Raw genomic sequence first — 21694 nt, 5'->3', positions numbered from 1 at the left:
TCCTAATGGATTCTTTTATTAATATTAGGAGATCAAAACCAGCAGAGTGTATATTTTTTAGATTATTATGCTGAAACTTTGGCTTCTATTAATGATATAAACCTTTCTTTTGACAATTAAAATTAAACTGCTTGAATTGACAATGCTGACCTTAATGAAATCTTCTATTCCCTCAGGTAATGTGGTTTTGCTGAGTCGGCGAAGATATTCAACAATATCCTTTGTTTCCAGTCCAACTGAAACAGCTGCATACAATGAGTATGCTGTCAGTTTGTACTCATGAATATGCTCTGGGCGACATACCGGCTGCAATGAAAAAATATATAAAGTATATTTTCTTTTCCTACATTAATAAAGAATATATTTCATCATGTGGTACCAAAAAGTGTTATTTTAATGATGGCCAAGTCACAAGTTAACTCATTAACCCCTGGAGATTTTTGTCATTTTCACTTGAAATGCGAGTAGGAAACACATTTTGGGGGCTGCTCCTGAATGCATCTAAATAAGTCTGCATGCAAGACATTTCTGTTTATCCCGGTGCCTAGTTGTGTTAAAACTCATTTTTCATTGGCTATTTTGTTTGCACATGTGCAAAAGAATAAAAGTTGAAGTTTTTTTGGTTTTTTAAATTATATTTGTTTTGCTAATTGGACCCATCAATTTCGTGTCCTGGCCACTTTTTACTCCAAATATCTAACTTATCCTACTTTTTGCAAAGATTCGCCTGTTTGTGTGCAGTTCAGACCAGTCTGCCTTAGATTTTAGGCCAAAAAGTCTAAAATCTGGACACAAAATCTATTCCAACAGCAGGCACATTTTTGGTGCAAAAACATAGAATCTCAAAAATTCTGTTTTTCCTCTATTTTGTAATGTGAGTAGTAAGTCCAGATTATCTGGTATCCTTGTAGAGCTATGTCTGTCTACTTTTCTGTAATACCATCCATTTTGGTGTATCTTAAATGACCTTGACGCTACAAAGCTCAAACGTAGGTTACTACCTCCTGACATGCAAATTTGGCGCATGGGGTTAATGAGTTAAAATACATTGTTTTCTGTACCGCCAGCTGAAATGTATCTGGCATTTATGCAGGGAAAGAAAATTTTCTCTTCATACCAAAACTGCTCCTGAATAAAAACTTGGAAAATTAAGCTCACTCATCTGCACTCACTGCCACCACCATTTACATAAATTCACCTCATTTTCAACCCTTATTGTTAACTGATCTTATAAATATTTACAATGTAAGAAAGCGGTTGGATTCAGGTGACCTATTAAATCTGTTGCACTGTTGTAGTAAATTACATCTTTTTACATTTTCTAAATTATTTGACCCCATCTGATTAAAAAAAGTCTGAATCAGCAATATCTCACAGCGGGCTTATCATTGTTATCAAGGTCTTAAGGGGAAATAATTTCATAGTGATGTTAATGACATTGAAACAAATTTATTCAGCCCAAAACAATTTCCATGTCTGAAAGGCAATGCAGTTTCAGTTTATTTGTTCTTTACTCACAATGTCATCTCTTTTGGAGGTGGGGTATACATTCTTCAGGCACACACAATAAAGTGTTGTATGGCATGATGGGAAATTTCCATTTTCAGGTGAAAATATAAGGGTATATGTCTCTCATGCAAAATTCAAGGAATGAGAAAAATAAGAAAATTATTTTGCCTATTGTCCATATCTCACATTTACACATATAATAAAAATTCTCTGAATTAATAAATTCTTTTGTTTGCCATATTTATCCCATCATATGGCAAACACAAGGAGCAGTTTCAAACGAAGACTCTTAAATAAGTCTTCATAACCTACCAGCAATTAAAAGAAACAAATCAAGTATTATTACCACTTTTACTTACTTTTAGAACAGAATCAATGAACTGAGATCAAAATCACTGATAGTGAACCATGACTATATTTCATGAAAATATGGGATATCAGCATGACTTTTAGAGAAAACATTTTATTCTCAACAATTTATCATTCACTAGATTTCCAAATGATTAAAATCAACTTTGTCAGAAAAAGTGAGAATTGGTCATTTATGGTCCTGTCATCAGAAGAATTAGAAGCACTGATATTCAATGACACTTACTGCCGTGTTTAACAAATGCTGGAGAGTGTGATAACAAATAACATTTAACAAATGCTGGTGAGTGTGATAACAAATAACATTTAACAAATGCTGGTGAGAGTGATAACAAATAACATTTAACAAATGCTGGTGAGTGTGATAACAAATAACATTTAACAAATGCTGGTGAGTGTGATAACAAATATCTTTTAACAAATGCTGGTGAGTGTGATAATAAATATCATTTAACAAATGTAGGCGAGTGTGATAACAAATAACATTTAACAAATGCTGGTGAGTGTGATAACAAATAACATTTAACAAATGCTGGTGAGAGTGATAACAAATAATGCCCTATAATGCATTTCAACTCAGTACATTACAAAAATTCAGGTCATGAAGATTTTTGCAAATTTATAAAATGCAACACAGTTTGTTTCAAAAGTTTTGCAAAATAATGATCAAGTAAACTTTTATTTATAATGGAATAGAATACAAAGTATCACCATTGCCATGGAATCAAACCAGATATATCTGTTTCAGTCAGGTACTGATGTCTAAACAAGTAGGTAGGTAGGTAGGTGGCAGGGTGGCTGGGAAGGTAGGTAATCCTTACAATGAAAACAATCCTAATAATGAAAACATAATCCTTACAGTGGAAACATAATCCTTACATATTCATTACAGTGAAAACAATCCTCACAGTGAAAACATAATCCTTACATATTCCTCACAGTGAAAACATAATCCTTACAGTGAAAACAATCCTCACAGTGAAAGCATAATACTTACAGTGAAAACAATCCTCACAGTGAAAACATAATCCTTACATATTCATTACAGTGAAAACATAATCCTTACAGTGAAAACATAATCCTTACATATTCCTTACAGTGAAAACATAATCCTTACAATGAAAACAATCCTCACAGTGAAAACATAATCCTTACAGTAAAAACAATCCTCACAGTGAAAACATAATCCTTACATATTCCTTACAGTGAAAACAACCCTCACAGTGAAAACATAATCCTTACATAGTCCTTACAGTGAAAACATAATCCTTACATATTCCTTACAGTGAAAACATAATCCTTACAATGAAAACAATCCTCACAGTGAAAACATAATCCTTACAGTGAAAACATAATCCTTACAGTGAAGACACTGTATATGCTCAATAAATTTCCATACTTTTAATTCTGTCACAACTTGTCATATAATTTTGTGATTTATAATACATACCTCAGAAATGGCAATCAAGAAATCATGGGCATGTTTATACACTGGAGAAAATGCTTCCAGAAAGACGTGGCCATTGGGAGCCTACAAGTAAATTATACATAAATCCATCAAAAAAATTTCTTTAAAACATTGACTTTCTTTTTATAATTTACCTTAACCCTTCATCCTTTCATGCAACAAAAGTTACATATCTGTAAATTTAATATTGTACCTGAAAATTATTCAAATCTTCATATTGGCTGGCCTCACCAATAAACAATAATTGCCTTTGCTGCCGACCAAAATTTACTCAAGTCTACTGACTCTTCTATTTTACTACAGTTACTATTAAGAAGACAATTTAGTATTTGCTGGCCTATAAGTCAATGCGGAGTATAAGATGAATGCCCATAAGTCAATGCGGTGTGTAAGTCTAATGCATGTAAGTCAATGCAGAGTACAAGTCAAATGAACAAATTTTATAAATTTTCCATCCTTCATCAAGTCTATGACCAGTATAAGATGAGATTAAAAGTATTTATCTGTTTCACATGAAGTATTTTTAAGTATTTTAAATGTATTATGTACTTTTAGCCATAAATAATGATGCTGACCTGAAAATTTACAGATATGATAAAATTTGTGATGCTGTGTGTGGAATTATCAATAATAACTTCTGGTTTCATAAATATTAAAAGTATCAGTGCATTCTATATCAGATTACCAGCAATAGGAAAATTGCATCATTAATGCTAAAATGCTTTTTCCAAACATTTTTGGGGGAAAAGAGAGAGAGATGCATATGTATTCCATCACATTTGAAGAAGAGAGATACACAGAAAGATGCATATGTATTCCACTGCATTTTTCTTCTTGCACCTCGTGATTGAAAATAAATATGGTCCGACATGTGTGTGTGTGTATATATATATATATATTCTTTGTGGGGTTTTTTGTTACCTTATTGCTCCTGTTTAGCTGAAGCTTTTATCAAAGAGAGAAAACACTAATAAATTGAACATTAAATGTAAACTATGAAAATACAGGGTTTAAATATTCACAAGAGTCATATCCATTTTGATCAAATCCCAAGAATTACCATTTTGCATGCTGTCTAATTTTCTTTACCAGTGTAACGAACTCTCCATTCCCAACAAATACGATTATTTTTTTTAAAGTGCATATACTTAGGCAGAAATTGTTTTTGATCTTTGGTCATGCTATATGTTACTTTAAATTGCTGTCTGTCCTATCAGCAAGTTAAAAAGATGTCAATGATTGAGAAATTTACCTGAGGAACCACCTGGCATTTCCTTTCATTATATGGTATTGTATTCACAATATCATTGGGTAGCCTCATTTCCTTATTGGTAGCCTCACTAATCTGATCTGGTCTACTGAATCTTGATCTCAAACAGATGTTAGCTTGGAAAATCTGACTACAGCTATAGCATATTTAATTAGCACGTAAATACCACTACAAAACGACATGATTCTTGGATAATGAAGTTAAAACTACAACTAGAAGGAATTGCTTGCCTAGTGGTATTAACTGATAATGGAATATGGTACTGCTCTTTTGTACATGAGTAAGATCAGAGTCATCAAGTGAACAATATAGATTAGTGTACAAACTTCAAGACCTCTCCCTCTCATAATAGGGCATAATTTTTATCTGATCATGTGAGGTACAATCAAAAAATTGCGATAGAATATGTCTTTGTCATGGTTAATCATGTCAATTCTAATGCACATATATCAAATTTAAACAATACATATTACAAGTGCATGTGCAATGACATCTGACGTACATTAATTTTTAATACTGATGATCATGTAATTATTTAAAATCCTTCTCAATGTGGGGTCCAATATTTTTTCATACATGCTCTCTTCCCCAAAATGAAATATATTTGTACACATTATTTTTAATAGATCTGGAGAATTTTTTCCACATGTAAACTTATGTGACATACAATAGAGCGATTCTGATGACAATATCCATATATAAGTCGATTTGGAGTATAAGACAACACTAAGATTTTCTGGTCAAAAAGTATTGCCTTATCGACCAGCAAATACAGTGATATTAAGAAGACAATTTACTATTGAGAAGACAAATCCTTAACAAAGTTGAACAAATAGATTAGCAAAGAAACACAATGACTTACTGCACACTAACACGTGTCAGAATTGGCATTCCCCGCAAGTTGACCAATAAAATGACAGACACATATGCAAAAGACTGAACACAGACTATTATCCCTAGTACAGATGGCAACTAAACCCATAACAGATCCCTTAATCATTGTTCCACAAAGGAGGTTACCTAGGAAATATCGTTAGCCAGAGGTTATGCTACCCAGCAAAGTGGGCGACTATGTTGATAAAAAACAAAAAATTCACCTTCTTCTGTTGGAAAAGTAAAACAACTTCACCCTGTGATTTCTTAGAGGAACAGTGAGTGACCAACGTTTTTTTTATAGCCAAGTTAGTTCCTGTGTTGTGGCATAGCTCAAGGCAAAATGTAGGCATTAAGTCATCAAGCAGGTGATGTTGATATCAACTGTGAAGACAAATTAACTCCTGCCCATTCATAGGCATGTGTTTTGATAGCTGACTGACAATTAACCATTTCCCAAATAACTAAGCAACTATCACTGCCCGATTTCCCCAAGTTATCCTTTGATGATAAAAACATACAAACTTGTGTTTCAAAGCTTAAACAATATGTAAATAGCCATTTGTGATTTAAAAATAGAATCAGTGATTTTAATATTTTAACTGCTGTGTGTACAATATTTTCTTCATAAAATCAGTTTGAAACCATTAGTAGTGAACCTGTCATGGAGAAATAATGATGGACATTACTGTTTCTTGGAAGTACCACTTCATTAGATTGTTTTCGTAAACAACTGGACAAATATATTCAGGAGAATGATACAACTGAAGAAAGCAAAGTCTAAATATTATGCTATCAAAAATTTACCTTTAAAATGCAATTATGTAGGTCAGAAATGTATGGGACGATGCGACATTGTGGAATCTGAGAAGCGCTGTATGGTCAAATTTTTTTCTGACTTACCTCATTTCAGCAAAAAATATGAAGAAAAAAAATCAGTGAAGCAAATACTATTTAACCAATGCCTAATGTTACTACAAGTGTGTAGACAAATAATAAAACCTTAAATTTGCAATCCTATCAATGGACTGTTATAACAAAGCTATAAAGTGAGTGGTTACATCAAGAAAACCCCTCTTTCTAAAAATAGATGCACTCACATGCTGGCTGTTTTGATTCTGTTGCAAAGAAGGGTCTAGTTGATTCTTATACCAACTTTAATGCCTCAGTGTGTTGTCTATGAATATTTATGGTAAAGTTTCATCGGCATCAAAGAAATTAGGACTAACAGTATGATCTGAAGACATATACATGGCAAAAAGTTGTTTCAAACAAGTTTAGAGATCTTTTTAGGTACCATTTTATACTGAACTTTTGGAAAGCAAAAAATTTTTTTGATAAAGGGTAGTTGGTTAAGCATTTTTAACTAAGCTGCAATTTCAATACTGTAATCTAGTTACTTGGCTAAAATTCATTACAATGTATAGCTTCTATTGTTCTATTTTAAATCATGTGGCAAATATATATTGCATATGAATAATTTTTATACATATACCAATGTGTTTATAGTATACAAACAACTCATGAAATTTTCTACTTGAAAATAAATCAACGTCAAATGCAAATATGCTTGATGGGAAATTGATGCCATAATTCAAATAAAAAAACACACACACACACACACATTGCTTTACTCCCACTTCTCCCTAAAATTCAAGTCTAGCTTGACTTCTGATTAGTGTACATGTGTTAACGTTGATGGACCTTTGTTTAAAACTACATGTACAACATAAATAAACTATAATATATGACAACAATACTGACCACCCAGAGGGGCCTGGACTTGTGATCAAGTTTCAGGTCTAGAATGCGGCGGTAGTCCTTGGCCCCAAACTCATCATCTAATGATGTCTTCTCATCGACTTGCCTACTGGCTGAGGCTGGGACAACTAGGTTAAAGAGAGAAGGAGAAATGAAAAACCAAATCCACTCAGACCCTATATAAGGATGAAAGTAAATTTAAAATAAAAGGTTCATAACATTCATACTTTGGATGGTGATAATTAACAAACTGATTTAAATATAAGTGATTCTTCACTTGGCACAGGTTTAAATGAAGAACTATATTTAAAACTATATTAAACTATATTATATATTAAACTATATTATATATTAAACTATATTTTAACCTATATTAAACTATATTATACATTAATCTATATTTTAACCTATATTAAACTATATTATATATTAAACTATATTTAAAACTATATTAAACTATATTTAAAACAAAATATAATTTTATTTGGCAAAATTTGGAACCAGTGTATCTGACTGTTTAACCCAGCAAATGACCTTGCAGCTCAGATCTTGTGCATTTATTCAACTTTTCCTAGTATTCTATTTACTGCAGTATGTATGCCATGCATTCATTCAACTTTTCCCAGTATTCTATTTATTGCACTTTGTAAGCCATGCATTTATTCAACTTTTCCCAGTATTCTATTTACTGCACTTTGTATGCCATGCATTTATTCAACTTTTCCCAGTATTCTATTTACTGCAGTTTATAAGCCATGTATTTATTCAACTTTTCCCAGTATTCTATTTACTAGTTTGTATGCCATGCATTTATTCAACTTTTCCCAGTATTCTATTTACTACAGTTTGTAAGCCATGCATTTATTCAACTTTTCCCAGTAGTCTATTTACTGCAGTTTGTATGCCATGCATTTATTCAACTTTTCCCAGAGTTGTTCAATTTAACCATATATGGTAGCCAAGATAGGCCATTTAAAAAAAAAACATGGTAGCCAAGTTAGGCCATTTTTTTAAAAATCTTCCAGCATAATCTTATCAAAAAAGTTCATATAATAATTATACAAAATTCTTAATACAGGGATTTCCCTTGATTTTGAAAAACAGAAGTCTGGGGCTCCTGGCTCCAAATATAGAGAGTTCAAAGGAAATCATGTGAGACACAAGACCCAATTATGAAGTCCCTGCTCAAGTGTAAAACTTAAATATGTCCCAATATATACTTTACACAAGGGATATCAAACAAGTGTCCCATGGGCCACATCCAACCCACTACAGTGTATCCTGCAGCCTGCAAAATGATTATTGTCAGAAGGTGTCATGAGAGAGAACAAAGGTGGTAGTGCCCTTGGGCCACTGAAAGTGCACTCATGCAGCCCTCAGGGTGGTTTGAGTTTGAGACCCCTTTACACAATACAACTATTTTATACAATTTTTAACACTTTATGTATAAAACAAAAACAATGTATGTTTTCCTAAAGTATTTGCACAGAGAGGTAGATTCTGTGGTGGGTGGGGTGGATTTTTAACGTAGCTTTAAAAAAAAATTCAGTCATATCGCTATGATGTCTGCAGTGAGCAGTTTATAGTGATGTCTAGCATTGGGGCAAGTCACATTATCCTGACACCAGGCCAACCAGTCTTAACACTAATGTTTTAATACTAAGTGCCTCGTGAGGCAGCTGTTATTACCATTTTCATAAGTCTTTGCTATGACTCAGCCAGAGTTCAAACCTAGATTCTCTATGTTCACATTGGTGAGATGGTGAAAGGTTCAAAGAAAACTGGTCTGTATTTGTGATGTATGTGAACTGAACCATTCTAATGCAAAAGATTTTGTTCTGGTTAATGTGTATATAGGCTGTGTACCTAATTAATGTATATATAGGCTGTGTACCTAATTAATGTATATATAGGCTGTGTATCTAATTAATGTATATATAGGCTGTGTATCTAATTAATGTATATATAGGCTGTGTATCTAAAAAATTGGAGGGGCAAACATACAGATACAATATCTGTATATTTTAGAGTTGCACTTGTGAATGATGTAACAACACTTCATGTGACAGATAAAAAAAATGGCAGACATATGGTAAAGAAAATGGTTGAAACTGAAATTATCTGTTCCATTTCTGAAAAGCAACATAAATTAAATTTTCATACTGGTGCAGTGGTTGCTCATTCTTGGTATTAGACAGTCCTATCTGTGATTCTTGGTACCAGGCGGTCTTAACTGTGATTCTTGATATCAGTACAATCTGTGATTCTCCACATCAGAGACAATCTGTGATTCTTGGTATTAGATTGTCCTATCTGTGATTCTTGGTATTAGACAGTCTAGTCTGTGATTCTTGGTATCAAACAGTCTAATCTGTGATTCTTGGTATTAGAGAGCATGATCTGTGATTCTTGGTATCAGACAGTCCTTCCTATGATTCTTGCTATCAGACAATCCTTAGTGTGATTTGTGGTATTACACAGTTCTATCTGTGATTCTTGGTACTAGACAGCATGATCTGTGATTCTTGGTATTAGACAGTCATATCAATGATTCTTGGTATTAGACAGTCCTATCAATGATTCTTGGTATCAGACAGTCTAGTCTGTGATTCTTGGCATCAAACAGTCTAATCTGTGATTCTTGGTATTAGAGAGTATGATCTGTGATTCTTGGTATCAGACAGTCCTTCCTATGATTCTTGCTATCAGACAGTCCTTCCTGTGATTTTTGGTATTAGACAGTTCTATCTGTGATTCTTGGTATTAGAGAGTATGATCTGTAATTCTTGGTATTAGACAGTCCTATCTATGATTCTTGGTATTAGACAGTCCTATCTGTCCACCCAGGGAATATCTCTACCCAATCTGACCACCAAGGGAATATCTCTATGCAATCTGACCACCAAGGTAATATCTCTATGCAATCTGACAACCAAGGGAATATCTCTATGCAATATGACCAACAAGGGAACATCTCTATACAATCTGACCACCAAGGGAATATCTCTTTGCAATATGACCAACAAGGGAATATCTCTATGCAATCTGACCACCAAGGGAATATATCTATGCAATCTGACCACCAAGGGAATATCTCTATGCAATCTGACCACCAAGGGAATATCTCTATGCAATCTGACCAACAAGGGAATATCTCTACCCAGTAAGATCATAAAGGGAATATCTCTACCCAATCTGACCACCAAGGGAATATCTCCTTGCAATATGACCAACAAGGGAATATCTCTATGCAATCTGACAACCAAGGGAATATTTCTACCCAATCTGACCACCAAGGGAATATCTCTATGCAATCTGACCACCAAGGGAATATCTTAACCCAATGTGATCACCAAAGGAATATCTCTACCCAATCTGACCACCACAGGAATATCTCTACCCAATCTGACTAACAATGGAATATCTCTATACAATCTGACCACCAAGGGAATATCTTAACCCAATGTGATCACCAAAGGAATATCTCTACCCAATCTGACCACCACAGGAATATCTCTACCCAATCTGACCACCAAGGGAATATCTCTATGCAATCTGACCACCAAGGGAATATCTCTATGCAATCTGACAACCAAGGCAATATTTCTACCCAATCAGATCACCAAAGGAATATCTCTACCCAATCTGACTAACAATGGAATATCTCTACTGAATTTGACCAACAATGGGAATATCTCTTCGTAACCAAAAAGCATGGGTCAATTAATAGTTCACATTTTAACAAAATTAAGACAATGAACAATAATTGATCTGAATGTTCAATTCAGTATGTCAAAATTGTTTGTCCTAGTGTTACAGACAGGTGATGCTGCTATTTTGACAGACATTGTATACTCCAGAATGACTTATCACAGACAGGTGATGCTGCTATTTTGACAGACATTGTATACTCCAGAATGACTTATCACAGACAGGAAATGTTGCTATTTTGACAGACATTGTATACTCCAGAATGACTTATCACAGACAGGTAATGTTGCTATTTTGACAGACAATGTATACTCCAGAATGACTTATCACAACATGCAGTTTATAGCATGTGCAAAAACTTAAATGCTCCCCCTTGCTCCTATGATTCACAAAGTCAAACTCAGACAACCAGAAATTCTGAAACCTAGTTTTGCTGGGATATGCTTGTCTTGCTGATAGAATGGTGCTTCCTGAATTAAAGGAAATGCGTTCTGACATTTTGCTTTCAAAAATGAATCACGCTTGAACACTATTCCGACAACTGAAATAATCATGCTTTTTGCTGTATATATGAAGAAAAATGCAACTTCCAAGAAATGTTGCTGATGTTCACAAACTTGCCAATAATCTTTAATACAGATGGATTACATATTCTCACTCAAGGCAATGATGTATAATAACTCATGTTGTCCTACACGTCTCCTTGAGTTACCTACAATCTGAAATTAATTGGGTTGTTCCACTTGGTAAACTTTACCTACACAAATTAGCCTAGCAGTCTTCACATTGCCCTAGTTATCATCAGCCAATTAAGTACTAAGTGAAAAGGTGGCTCTTTATGCCTGAAAATCATGCCTTTTAATTGCCTCTAAGACAATTAGCATTTTAAAGTACCCTAAGTATAGTTTTACATAAGTTCTAAGCAGGACTGTTTGATGTTTATACATACAACATGTTATGAGAATAAAGTGAAGTAGTGTCCCCACCCCCACCCCATCCTGAAAAGTACTGAGAATTATATATTTTCAAACACAACCAAATCAGGTCTTTTGGGAGTAAAAAAAATAGTTTTTTGTATGACATGTAATCATGGCACATATTCATACCACTATCTTGAACTTAACTGATGATGACTGGATGATTACAAGCATTCATTTCCTGTAGGCCTAATGCTAACACAGTGTTTAAAAATTAGGATTGAAATAAAACTTAATGGACAATAACTTGTTCATGCGACTAAACAGGGCAAAAAGAATTTCCAGGTACTGAGGATAGACATCTATTCCTTTTATCTATCAAATGCTGAAACCATCTCGGATATTTTTCAGCAATTCAAATGTTTTCAGATTAGTTGCTGTTGTGCACATACTGAATGTCAGCATGACACCATTTTCACTTTAGGTAAAACAGAAGTCTTTGAGTGAAAACCCCATCATGTAATGATAATCTATTGAGGGGAAGTAGAGACAACTAGATTTTTAAGACATTGTGGCATCCATATTGGATGTCACCATTTTCATGTAAGATGCAATAACAAGACTTTTTTAAGATGGCTGCCACTGTAACCATGTCAGATCTGCACCATCACTATTTAGCACCAGCTAGACAACATAAGAAGTCTATATGAAAATACCACAATGATATGACTAGGGCATAACCGATTAGCATTTTTCTATGATTTCCGATTCCGGATTTTGGGCATGAAATTTTTCCGATTCTGGATACGATTCAATTAATCGGAAATGCTAAATTAAAAGGTTTTTCAAATTAACTTTTTAAACCGTGTTACACACGTTTTGCATATCACACCGATGTCACAAGGGGAAGGATATGGCAGGACTATAGCAAAATGCAACGAAGTTCAAAGCTACAGTGCCGACCCATTCTTTGTTCAACAATTAGTTGATCTTGCCGCCATGCTTTAATGTCGCGGTCAAATAAAAATAAAACAGGCTTTTGTTTGGTCCTATAAAGTTGGCCTCTTGCGGCGACTTAAATAAAAGCAATGAAATCTGATCGATTCTTGCATTTTCCAAAGTGATCGGTGATTGAAACAAGTTTATTGTGCTGTGAAAGTTTCCTTATTAACTTTATTTATATTTACGATTGTAAGAATTATTTTCTTTTAATACCTCATTAGCATGTGTCAATGTATTCAATATTATGCCTTCATTATTGAGGATGTTGACATAAACGGGTAGGACTGTATTATATATTTTAATAAATTTAAATCTTTCGGTCTAACTCAAGTATTATCGTTTCACCCCATTGTGTTGACCATATTGGACTTTTCTGACTTCTTATTTAACTTTATTAACGCACTATCGAATGACACGCAGTGTTAGACACGGTGCTATAGAAATTCAACTTTATTATTTTTATTATCCGAATCGGTCGTTCCTACCTTGTCCGACTCCGATTAATCGGAAGTTCATACTATCCGGTGGAATCCGATTTCCGGATCAAAAGTCGGTTATGCCTTAGATATGACCATCCATGTTGGAGGAGCAGTAATAACGAGATTTGCAAGATGGCCACCATGGTGCTATATTGGATGTCAGATTGGTACCATTTTCATTTAGGACAACTAAACATCATAAGGAGACTTTCTGTATAAAAAAAATAGGATGGTATGATAACCCATTCAGGAGGTTATGTAACAATATTTTCATGAAGGCTGCAATGGCAGCCATATTAGACATCAGATCAGCACCATTCATATTAGGACCAACTAAACATCATAAGGTGTCTTTTAGTGAAAACACCATGTTGATATGGCAATACTAAACTTCATATCAACACCATTTTCATTTAGGACTAATTAGACTATGGGATGAATGTGTGTGTAACTTCAGATCAGCACCATTTTCATTTAGGGCTAATCAGACTATGGGATGAATGGGTGTGTAACTTCAGATCAGCACCATTTTCATTTAGGGCTAATTAGACTATGGGATGAATGTGTGTGTAACTTCAGATCAGCACCATTTTCATTTAGGGCTAATCAGACTATGGGATGAATGGGTGTGTAACTTCAGATCAGCACCATTTTCATTTAGGGCTAATCAGACTATGGGATGAATGTGTGTGTAACTTCAGATCAGCACCATTTTCATTTAGGGCTAATCAGACTATGGGATGAATGGGTGTGTAACTTCAGATCAGCACCATTTTCATTTAGGGCTAATTAGACTATGGGATGAATGTGTGTGTAAAGTTTCAAGATAATCCTCACAGTAGTTTAGGACGCTTAATGATTACAAATGGAAGACTGACAAGCAACAGATAATCCCATAAGATCTTCAGGTCTGTCACCAGTAGCTAATAAAAATGGAAGACTGACAAGCAACAGATAATCCCATAAGATCTTCAGGTCTGTCACCAGTAGCTAATAAAAAAAAGCAGTAAATACAAAAACCTGTATAAAGATAGTGGTAAATTTTATTAATTAAATCTTTTGAAAACCAAACAACATCCAAAGATCCTTGATAATCCCCTCCCTTGTACTTGCACTTATCCATCACTGATAAGTTATTACTAAATCTGATTAGGTTCTTATCAGATACTTGTTCTGACATCTGTTCATGTACAAATGGGTGGGGCCAATCAACCAATCACTGTTTGAAAAGGTCTTAATGTGCAGGAAAAGCCTTTTATGAGGTATAATTTTATTACATATAAAATAAAAAAACCCACAAAGAACCCTATCAAAATATGCTGCAATCCAGGGATCCGAAGGGATCTAAACACATGTCCATGCAGCTGATTGCTCCATAAAGTACCCAGGCCCTTAGGTCCAAGGATATTCCTGTCAGGTGTATCTAATCTATGGATGACTACTCCATATTTAAAGTGCCTTCCCCTGGATCCCAGGTATGGAACAGCCCTAACTATCCTTCAATATTTAGAAAAGCATAGAATTCAAGTCCCAATTTTCAAGCTCATTTTTCTCATTTGGACACATCTTTCAAAAAATGATATACCTCTGGTCAACCTAAATAATCAAACACTAATGTTACTAACTAGTACCAATAAAGTAAAACTTTACATATCCAAATTCCTTGCAAAGTCATTACAGAATGAAATGCAGGTCACTGTGACAGGGTACATACAGAATTCTGAATGATAAATTCAAAGACTTTTCCCAAGCTTTCAAAGACCACAAACATAGATTTCCAAGACCGATTTTTGCTAACATTTTGTACACAAGTTATGTTATATGAGAAAATAATAAATGCAAAATACTACAATATTGTTTATTGATGAAATTCAAATGCTCGTTCGTTATTGCAGCAGCAATGAAACTGAATGGGTCATCAAAAGAAAGAAACCAGGTAAACTCGACTACATCTGAATCTAGCAACCATGGACAATTTTATTTGCGATTATGGAAAGAAATTAAAATGTCTGGGTTTATTTCAATTTTCAAACTTTCAAGGCTTTGAAAATGCTACCTCATTTTTCCCAAACTGTCAAAGACCTTCAAAGACCATAGGAACCTCGATTTATGTGTTTGAAATTCTACCAGTTATACTTTAAACTTGTCAATCTGAGATGTACTGTAATGTTACCTGCTGCTTCTGTATCTTGTGATGCATCATCATCGTCGTCCTTCTCTTGCTCCTGTAATCTCACTCGTTTGGTCTTCCTTTCATCTGCAATAAATACTACAGATTATTTAAGGAAAAACGTCATTAAAACAAAACAAAGTACTTAAGTACAAACATCATAGACTACCATCAGGAGATCTATTAGAAAGTGCAGTACACCAGTATTTGCCAGTTTTTACCTGTAAAATATGACTAATTTTCAACACTGCCCTTTTAGGTTATACAAGTACTGTGGTGAAGAAAAATAAAACCAAATTTAACTATTTTTACTACAGATTTATTAGTATTTCACCAGTGTGAACCATATAATATGAAAATACATCTATACAAAAACATATTTTGACTAAGATAAATTCTGAACTTTCTACACCAATTTCTTATTTTCATCAACTGTGTCCCATTCTTTCTGAAAAGAAAAGACAGACTGACAGGTATGAGATCAAATTATTATAAGATCTTGATTTTAATCTGATTGGGTAGGTGAACTGCCTATTACATTTAGACGTGTTTTTAAGTTTCATCTGTTTAGGTACAATTTTAGTGGATTTGTTGCTCATGTCCCATCAAATTTACAATTTCACTACAGTAGATCATTCTGAATATCATAGTTCTAATAGCGTCCAACACATTCTGATGAATATTGTCCATTTTGGGATTTGGCCATCACCCTTCACAATTAACTGCATATTTCCATAGGTGTTTCAAGAGTCTCACAGAACTAGAAGCATTGTATCTCATCACCTGGGGGAGAGGGTTGTAGTAGCTCAGTTTGAAGAGTGTTGTGGGTTTGATAGCTGCCCTGGTAAACTGCCTCCGTGTTTCCTTGGGAAAGGCACTTAGCTTAGATTTTTTCCATAGCATGATATAGCCAACATCTTAAATCAAATTCAATTTGGATAGAGTTTTGGCTCTTAACAATTACCTTCATATCTTAACATGGGATGTTGCTTGTGACTAACATTGCTCTGCAATTCAACACACATTTGGCTGCCATTACTCTTATTACGAAATTTTTCCAGCTGCAATTTTTCAAGGCTGGATGACAAAAATATCTACCAATAGTGAAACCAGACTAAAACCAGTTCTGCTTCAGAGGCTAAGGTTTTAATTTCTCACATCAGTCAAATATTTTAAAAAATTCTAATATTAGTTATGATCCTGCACATCCTAATCTCCGGGGAAATGCTGTTGCATTCTGTTTTTTCATACAGGTTCACACTGAAGATTTTGTTTGGCCATTAGATGTTGCAGATCTTATGAAGTCAACTAATGTGGAATGAATCTACTTTGCTAATCCGTCTATCAGCACTACTCTCCAACTCATGGAGCCATACAAGAGTACCAACTTTATGTTGCTGTTGTTAAGTCGGATCTTTGTCTTGAGGCTATGTTGTCTTGATTTCCATATAAGGTAGAGTCTGCTGACAGCACTCTGGCTTTATTTAACCTAGCCTTGATGTCCTTTGTGGCACCGTTATCATTGTTAATTAGGCTATCCAGGTAGGCAAAGCCCTCTAAAAACTCAAGCGCCTCTCCGTCAATGATAAATGGAGGAAAGTAGCTGCAGCATTTGTGCACAACTCTTGGGGTTTTCTTTGTACTGAATTCAAGACAATCTATTGATACTATTTGCTGAGTGTCAAATTTCTACTGAAGATGAGAGTGCCTTGATGAAATGACAGCCAGATCATCAGCAAAGTCCAGATCTTCAAGCTGTAAGAAGCGTGTCCACTGGATCGCTCTGGCATGGTCAGATGTTGTTTAACACATAATCCAGGCGATGGTGATGAGCAACAGAATCAGAAGGAGGATGCAACCTTGCCTAACACCAGGTTTCACTCAAAAGTGTCAATAATGATAATGCTGCATTCAAGGAGTTCATAAACTTCCCAATGAATTTCACCATCTTGGGTGGTATTCCACTGACTCTAAGAATCTTCCATAAACTCTTGCCATGAACAATGTCAAATGCCTTTTTGAAGTCAATGAAAATGATGTAAAGGGGAACATTAAACTCAAGGCACTGCTCTATGATGTTGTGTACAGCAAATATCTGATCTATGCATCCTCTTACTTTGCAGAACCCTGCTTATTCCCAACCAAGTTTGTCATCTATGGCTGTATCAATCCTTTGCAGAAGAATTCTGAAGAAGAGTTTGCTGGAGATGGAAAGAGTCTTATCCCTCACCAGCTGTCCAAAATTGCTGAGGTCACCTTTTTTTGGTGGCTTGACAATGAGGCCTTGGCACCAGTTCTGTGGGATGACATCATTTTCCATATCTTTCTAATGGGGTCAGTCAACACATTTGTGGTTATACTGTAGCATCATCAATTTTCATGGGGGTCAAATTTTCATGGTTTTTGTTGTTGCCTCGAACCACTAATTTAAATACCCAACGAAAAATGAGCCACGTAGGATGATGCCCCCCCCCCCATTTTCTTAAAGTGTTTCATTCCTAGAGATTAAATCAGCTACTAGTATTTGATAAATCAAGGTCAATACTGTAATCTGGTAATTAAATATTAGCTTTACATGTGTTTACTTTTTATTTTAACCTTTTGAAACAAGAATCATAAATAATTTTATATTGTTTCAATGCACACGTTCAATAAGGTATCTGATAGCTGTACTTTTACACTCAATGCCTTAAATCAATATGTGAGGAAAGTAAGGATAGAGAGAAAATAGAGAAAAAGCATAAGGTATTCAAACAATAGTAATACTGAAAATGAATGAAAAAATAATACAAAATAACAGTGTATGAAAATTAAGTTTAATACTTATTCAAATCAATCTTTCATTACAGTACAACTGTTGTTGAAACATTTAAATCCTTCTGAAACCACATTTCATTTTATCCATGCATTTTTAATTCAAAAGAACAACAATCCTGTAAAATACTATAACTATTTCTTGAAACACAATTATTAATGAAACACTGTGTATATACACTAATTACAGCAAAGTATTAAAGCTCACACTTCACATATTTTTGGACATAGCCACAGTATCAACATCGTGATTTTTGGACAAAGTACCTGTATCAACATCATGTCAATCAAGTCTCATGGTACTCACAAATGCTTCTCAGGTAAATAATCCCCAAATTGCTGAATTAAACAAGTCCAGCTTTCTTGAAACCACTGATACTTAGGTCTGATTTTTCACTCATTGTCGCATAAGCTGCATTTATCAATTCAGTGCGGGGGGGGGTCTAAGTTGAATTTTACCACTCTTAAGCCACTGTGTTAACATCAATATTGTCAGAAAGTACTGATGGTGCAATGTGATGGACAGTAGTTCAAGTAAGAGATCATTCATATGTACTTTAATAATCGATTGGCCTAGTGTTGTTGGCTGCGTTGGCTTCCGTTGATGCTGAGCACTCACACGAAAACATGGCAAAAGTGATTAATCTTGACAGGTGTTTTAAATGTGCTGATAGAGATGGAAGTATTGTTTTACTGTTGTTGGCTGTGTCGGCTTCAACTAATGTTATTCACTTGGTCAAAAACACATTGTAAGTATTGAACTTGCCAGGTCTTTGATTTGTGCTCATACGGGTGGTAGTATTGTTTTAAACATTAAAGTGAATGCCTTTTGTATCAGCATAGTTTTATTCTTTTGTATTCTTTATTTTAGGTATTTGTAGAGGTTGAACCATAAAATTAACTACCTACTAATATGCAAACTTTGACAGGCAAAAACAAATTTTTTAATACCCAAGAAAATGCCTTTTTTAAAATACAAAAGCATGAAAATTGAGCCCAACGAAAATAGATGATACTACAGTATCAACTTTCAGCAACTTGGCTTGTAGGGAATCAATCCCAGGCGCATTGCTGCTCTTTGATGACTGCTTGGACCTCTGCTTGAGCAGGTGAACTGATATCAATGTTGCTAACGTTATCTGATGGTCGTGGGTCTGCTGTTAATGTCATTAACATTATCTGATGGTCATGGGTCTACTGTTAATGTCATTAACGTCATCTAATGGTCGTGGGTCTACTGTTAATGTCATTAATGTCATCTAATGGTCATGAGTCTGCTGTCAATGTCATTAACGTCATCTGATGGTCGTGGGTCTACTGTTAATGTCATTAACGTTATCTGATGGTCATGGGTCTGCTGTCAATGTCATTAATGTTATCTGATGGTCATGGGTCTACTGGTAATGTCATTAGTGTTATCTGATGGTGGCAGGTCTGCTGTTAATGTCATTAGCATTATCTGAGAGTGGCAGGTCTGTTGTCAATGTCATTAACGTCATCTAATGGTCGTGGGTCTGCTGTTAATGTCAGTAGCATTATCTGAGGGTGGCAGGTTTGTTGTCAATGTCATTAACGTCATCTAATGGTCATGGGTCTGCTGTTAATGTCATTAGCATTATCTGAGGGTGGCAGGTCTGCTGTTAATGTCATTAATGTTATCTGATAGTCGTGGGTCTGATGTCAATGTCATTAATGTTATCTGATGGTCGTGGGTCTGCTGTTAATGTCATTAGCATTATCTGAGGGTGGCAGGTCTGCTGTTAATGTCATTAACATTATCTGATGGTTGTGGGTCTATTGTAAATGACATTAACGTTATCTGATGGTGGCAGGTCTGCTGGCCTATCAGGCTCCGGCTGTAATGTTGGTTCCATTTCACAGCCTGCTCCCTTTGCGTTGTTATCATTCTTCCTTTTTAGCTTTAACTGGCATGGATTGGCTGGATCCTTGACCAAAATGGTGTTTTATAAAAGTGTATACCATGTTCAGTTGACCCTCTGCTGCTGCTTGTTCTGCCTCATTTGCCAGTTCTGCTTCAGAGTATGTAAGTCCATGTACTTTCGGGGGCCCCGAGTGGCCGAGTGATCTAAAGTTCTCTCCATTACGGATCACTGCCATCTCACCACTGTCTGCATGGGTCCGAATCTCAGATTCAGCCAATGTGGGTATGTGAGAAAGCTTGCCAGTAGCTTCTTGTGGGTCGGTGGTTCTTTCCAGGGTATTCCTGGGTTCTTCCTCCACCATTAATACTGGCCACCATGTATAGCCTATCGTGTGCTGAAAAACGGCGTTAAACCCTACAACAACAACAACAACCATGTACTTTCAATTGTATACTTCAATTGTGTTATGGTCTTCCCCACTGGCTTATAACAATTTTTAACCTCAATGGTAAATTCTTTATCCTTGTTGAGCAAAACTTTGTGATGTCAAATGCTTTTTGCTGTTGATGTGTGATATATGTTGCCCAAAGTTTCAGCTTTATCTTGGTTCTCACAAGGCAAAGAGCACTGCTGACATCTGCCAGCAATGAACCTTGACATCATGGAGGCATCTGTGCAACTTTTAATTGATGAAAACATGGTATACGCACATCACAGGCACTTGATTATGGGGTAAACTAATGTGTACACTCATTATATAACATAGTGAGTGTACACATTAGTTTACCCCAGAATCAAGTGCCTGTGACACACATGTATGACAGGTAACAAATTGCGAGCATCTCCGCTTCATTTGCGGTTCAAAAACGAAAACAAAAATCTAAACGTAAATAAAGTATTTATTCTTCACCTCTGTGGGTCTGATTATAAAACCCTCTACCAGGTACTGTCCATCTACTCATAAATAAAAATGTGTTTACATTAAGTTTAATGGACAGTTGTGTATTTTGAACACTGAACGTTTTCTGTAATTGCATGTCATATTAAACTGCATCCCCGAACTTAGAACACCCAAAGGGTTAAGCAATGACTATGGAAAGATAACCTTTATCTTTTTTGTCCCTTTTGGATCCACCCATTTATTATTTGCTTGAGTCTACTTTTACATGTCCTGCCCTGTGTTGCGCAAGGTTCTTAAAACATGCACGAACTCTTCTTTCCAACAGCAGACAACAAACGGTGCATCGGTAAATTTGTTCCCAGTAAAATTCAATAGATTTATTCTAAATTAAGTTCATTTAAATACCCCTTTCCCGTGATTAATAATCCGCAGTGTGTGTGTGTGTGTGTGTGTGTGTGTGTGTGTTTTGGATTTTTAAAGTAACTTTTTTTTAAAAAAAATCAGTCATATCGCTACGATGTCTGCAGTTTATAGTGATATCTAGCACTGGGACATCATGCAGACATG

The 21694-nt window shown here is 35.1% G+C and overlaps 1 protein-coding gene across 1 annotated transcript in view; it reads right to left on the bottom strand.

The window, feature by feature from the left end:
* LOC149781056 (general transcription and DNA repair factor IIH helicase/translocase subunit XPB-like) overlaps positions 1-21469 on the bottom strand; it is a 73236-nt gene extending 51767 nt beyond the window's left edge. Inside the window, exons 1-5 of the mRNA XM_089938192.1 lie at positions 21332-21469; positions 15533-15616; positions 7254-7378; positions 3329-3409; positions 151-306 (exon numbers count right to left, since the gene is read on the bottom strand). Coding sequence (XP_089794318.1) covers positions 151-306; positions 3329-3409; positions 7254-7378; positions 15533-15616; positions 21332-21365 — 480 coding nt within the window. The 5' untranslated portion in view covers positions 21366-21469. The remainder of the gene's footprint in view (positions 1-150; positions 307-3328; positions 3410-7253; positions 7379-15532; positions 15617-21331) is intronic.
* Positions 21470-21694: the final 225 nt, after the last annotated feature.

Source organism: Sinohyriopsis cumingii, chromosome 16 (genome assembly GCF_028554795.1).
Source record: "Sinohyriopsis cumingii isolate HCF-2022 chromosome 16, ASM2855479v2, whole genome shotgun sequence".
Taxonomy (NCBI): domain Eukaryota; kingdom Metazoa; phylum Mollusca; class Bivalvia; order Unionida; family Unionidae; genus Sinohyriopsis; species Sinohyriopsis cumingii.
This window is presented reverse-complemented; position numbering and strand designations above follow the sequence as displayed.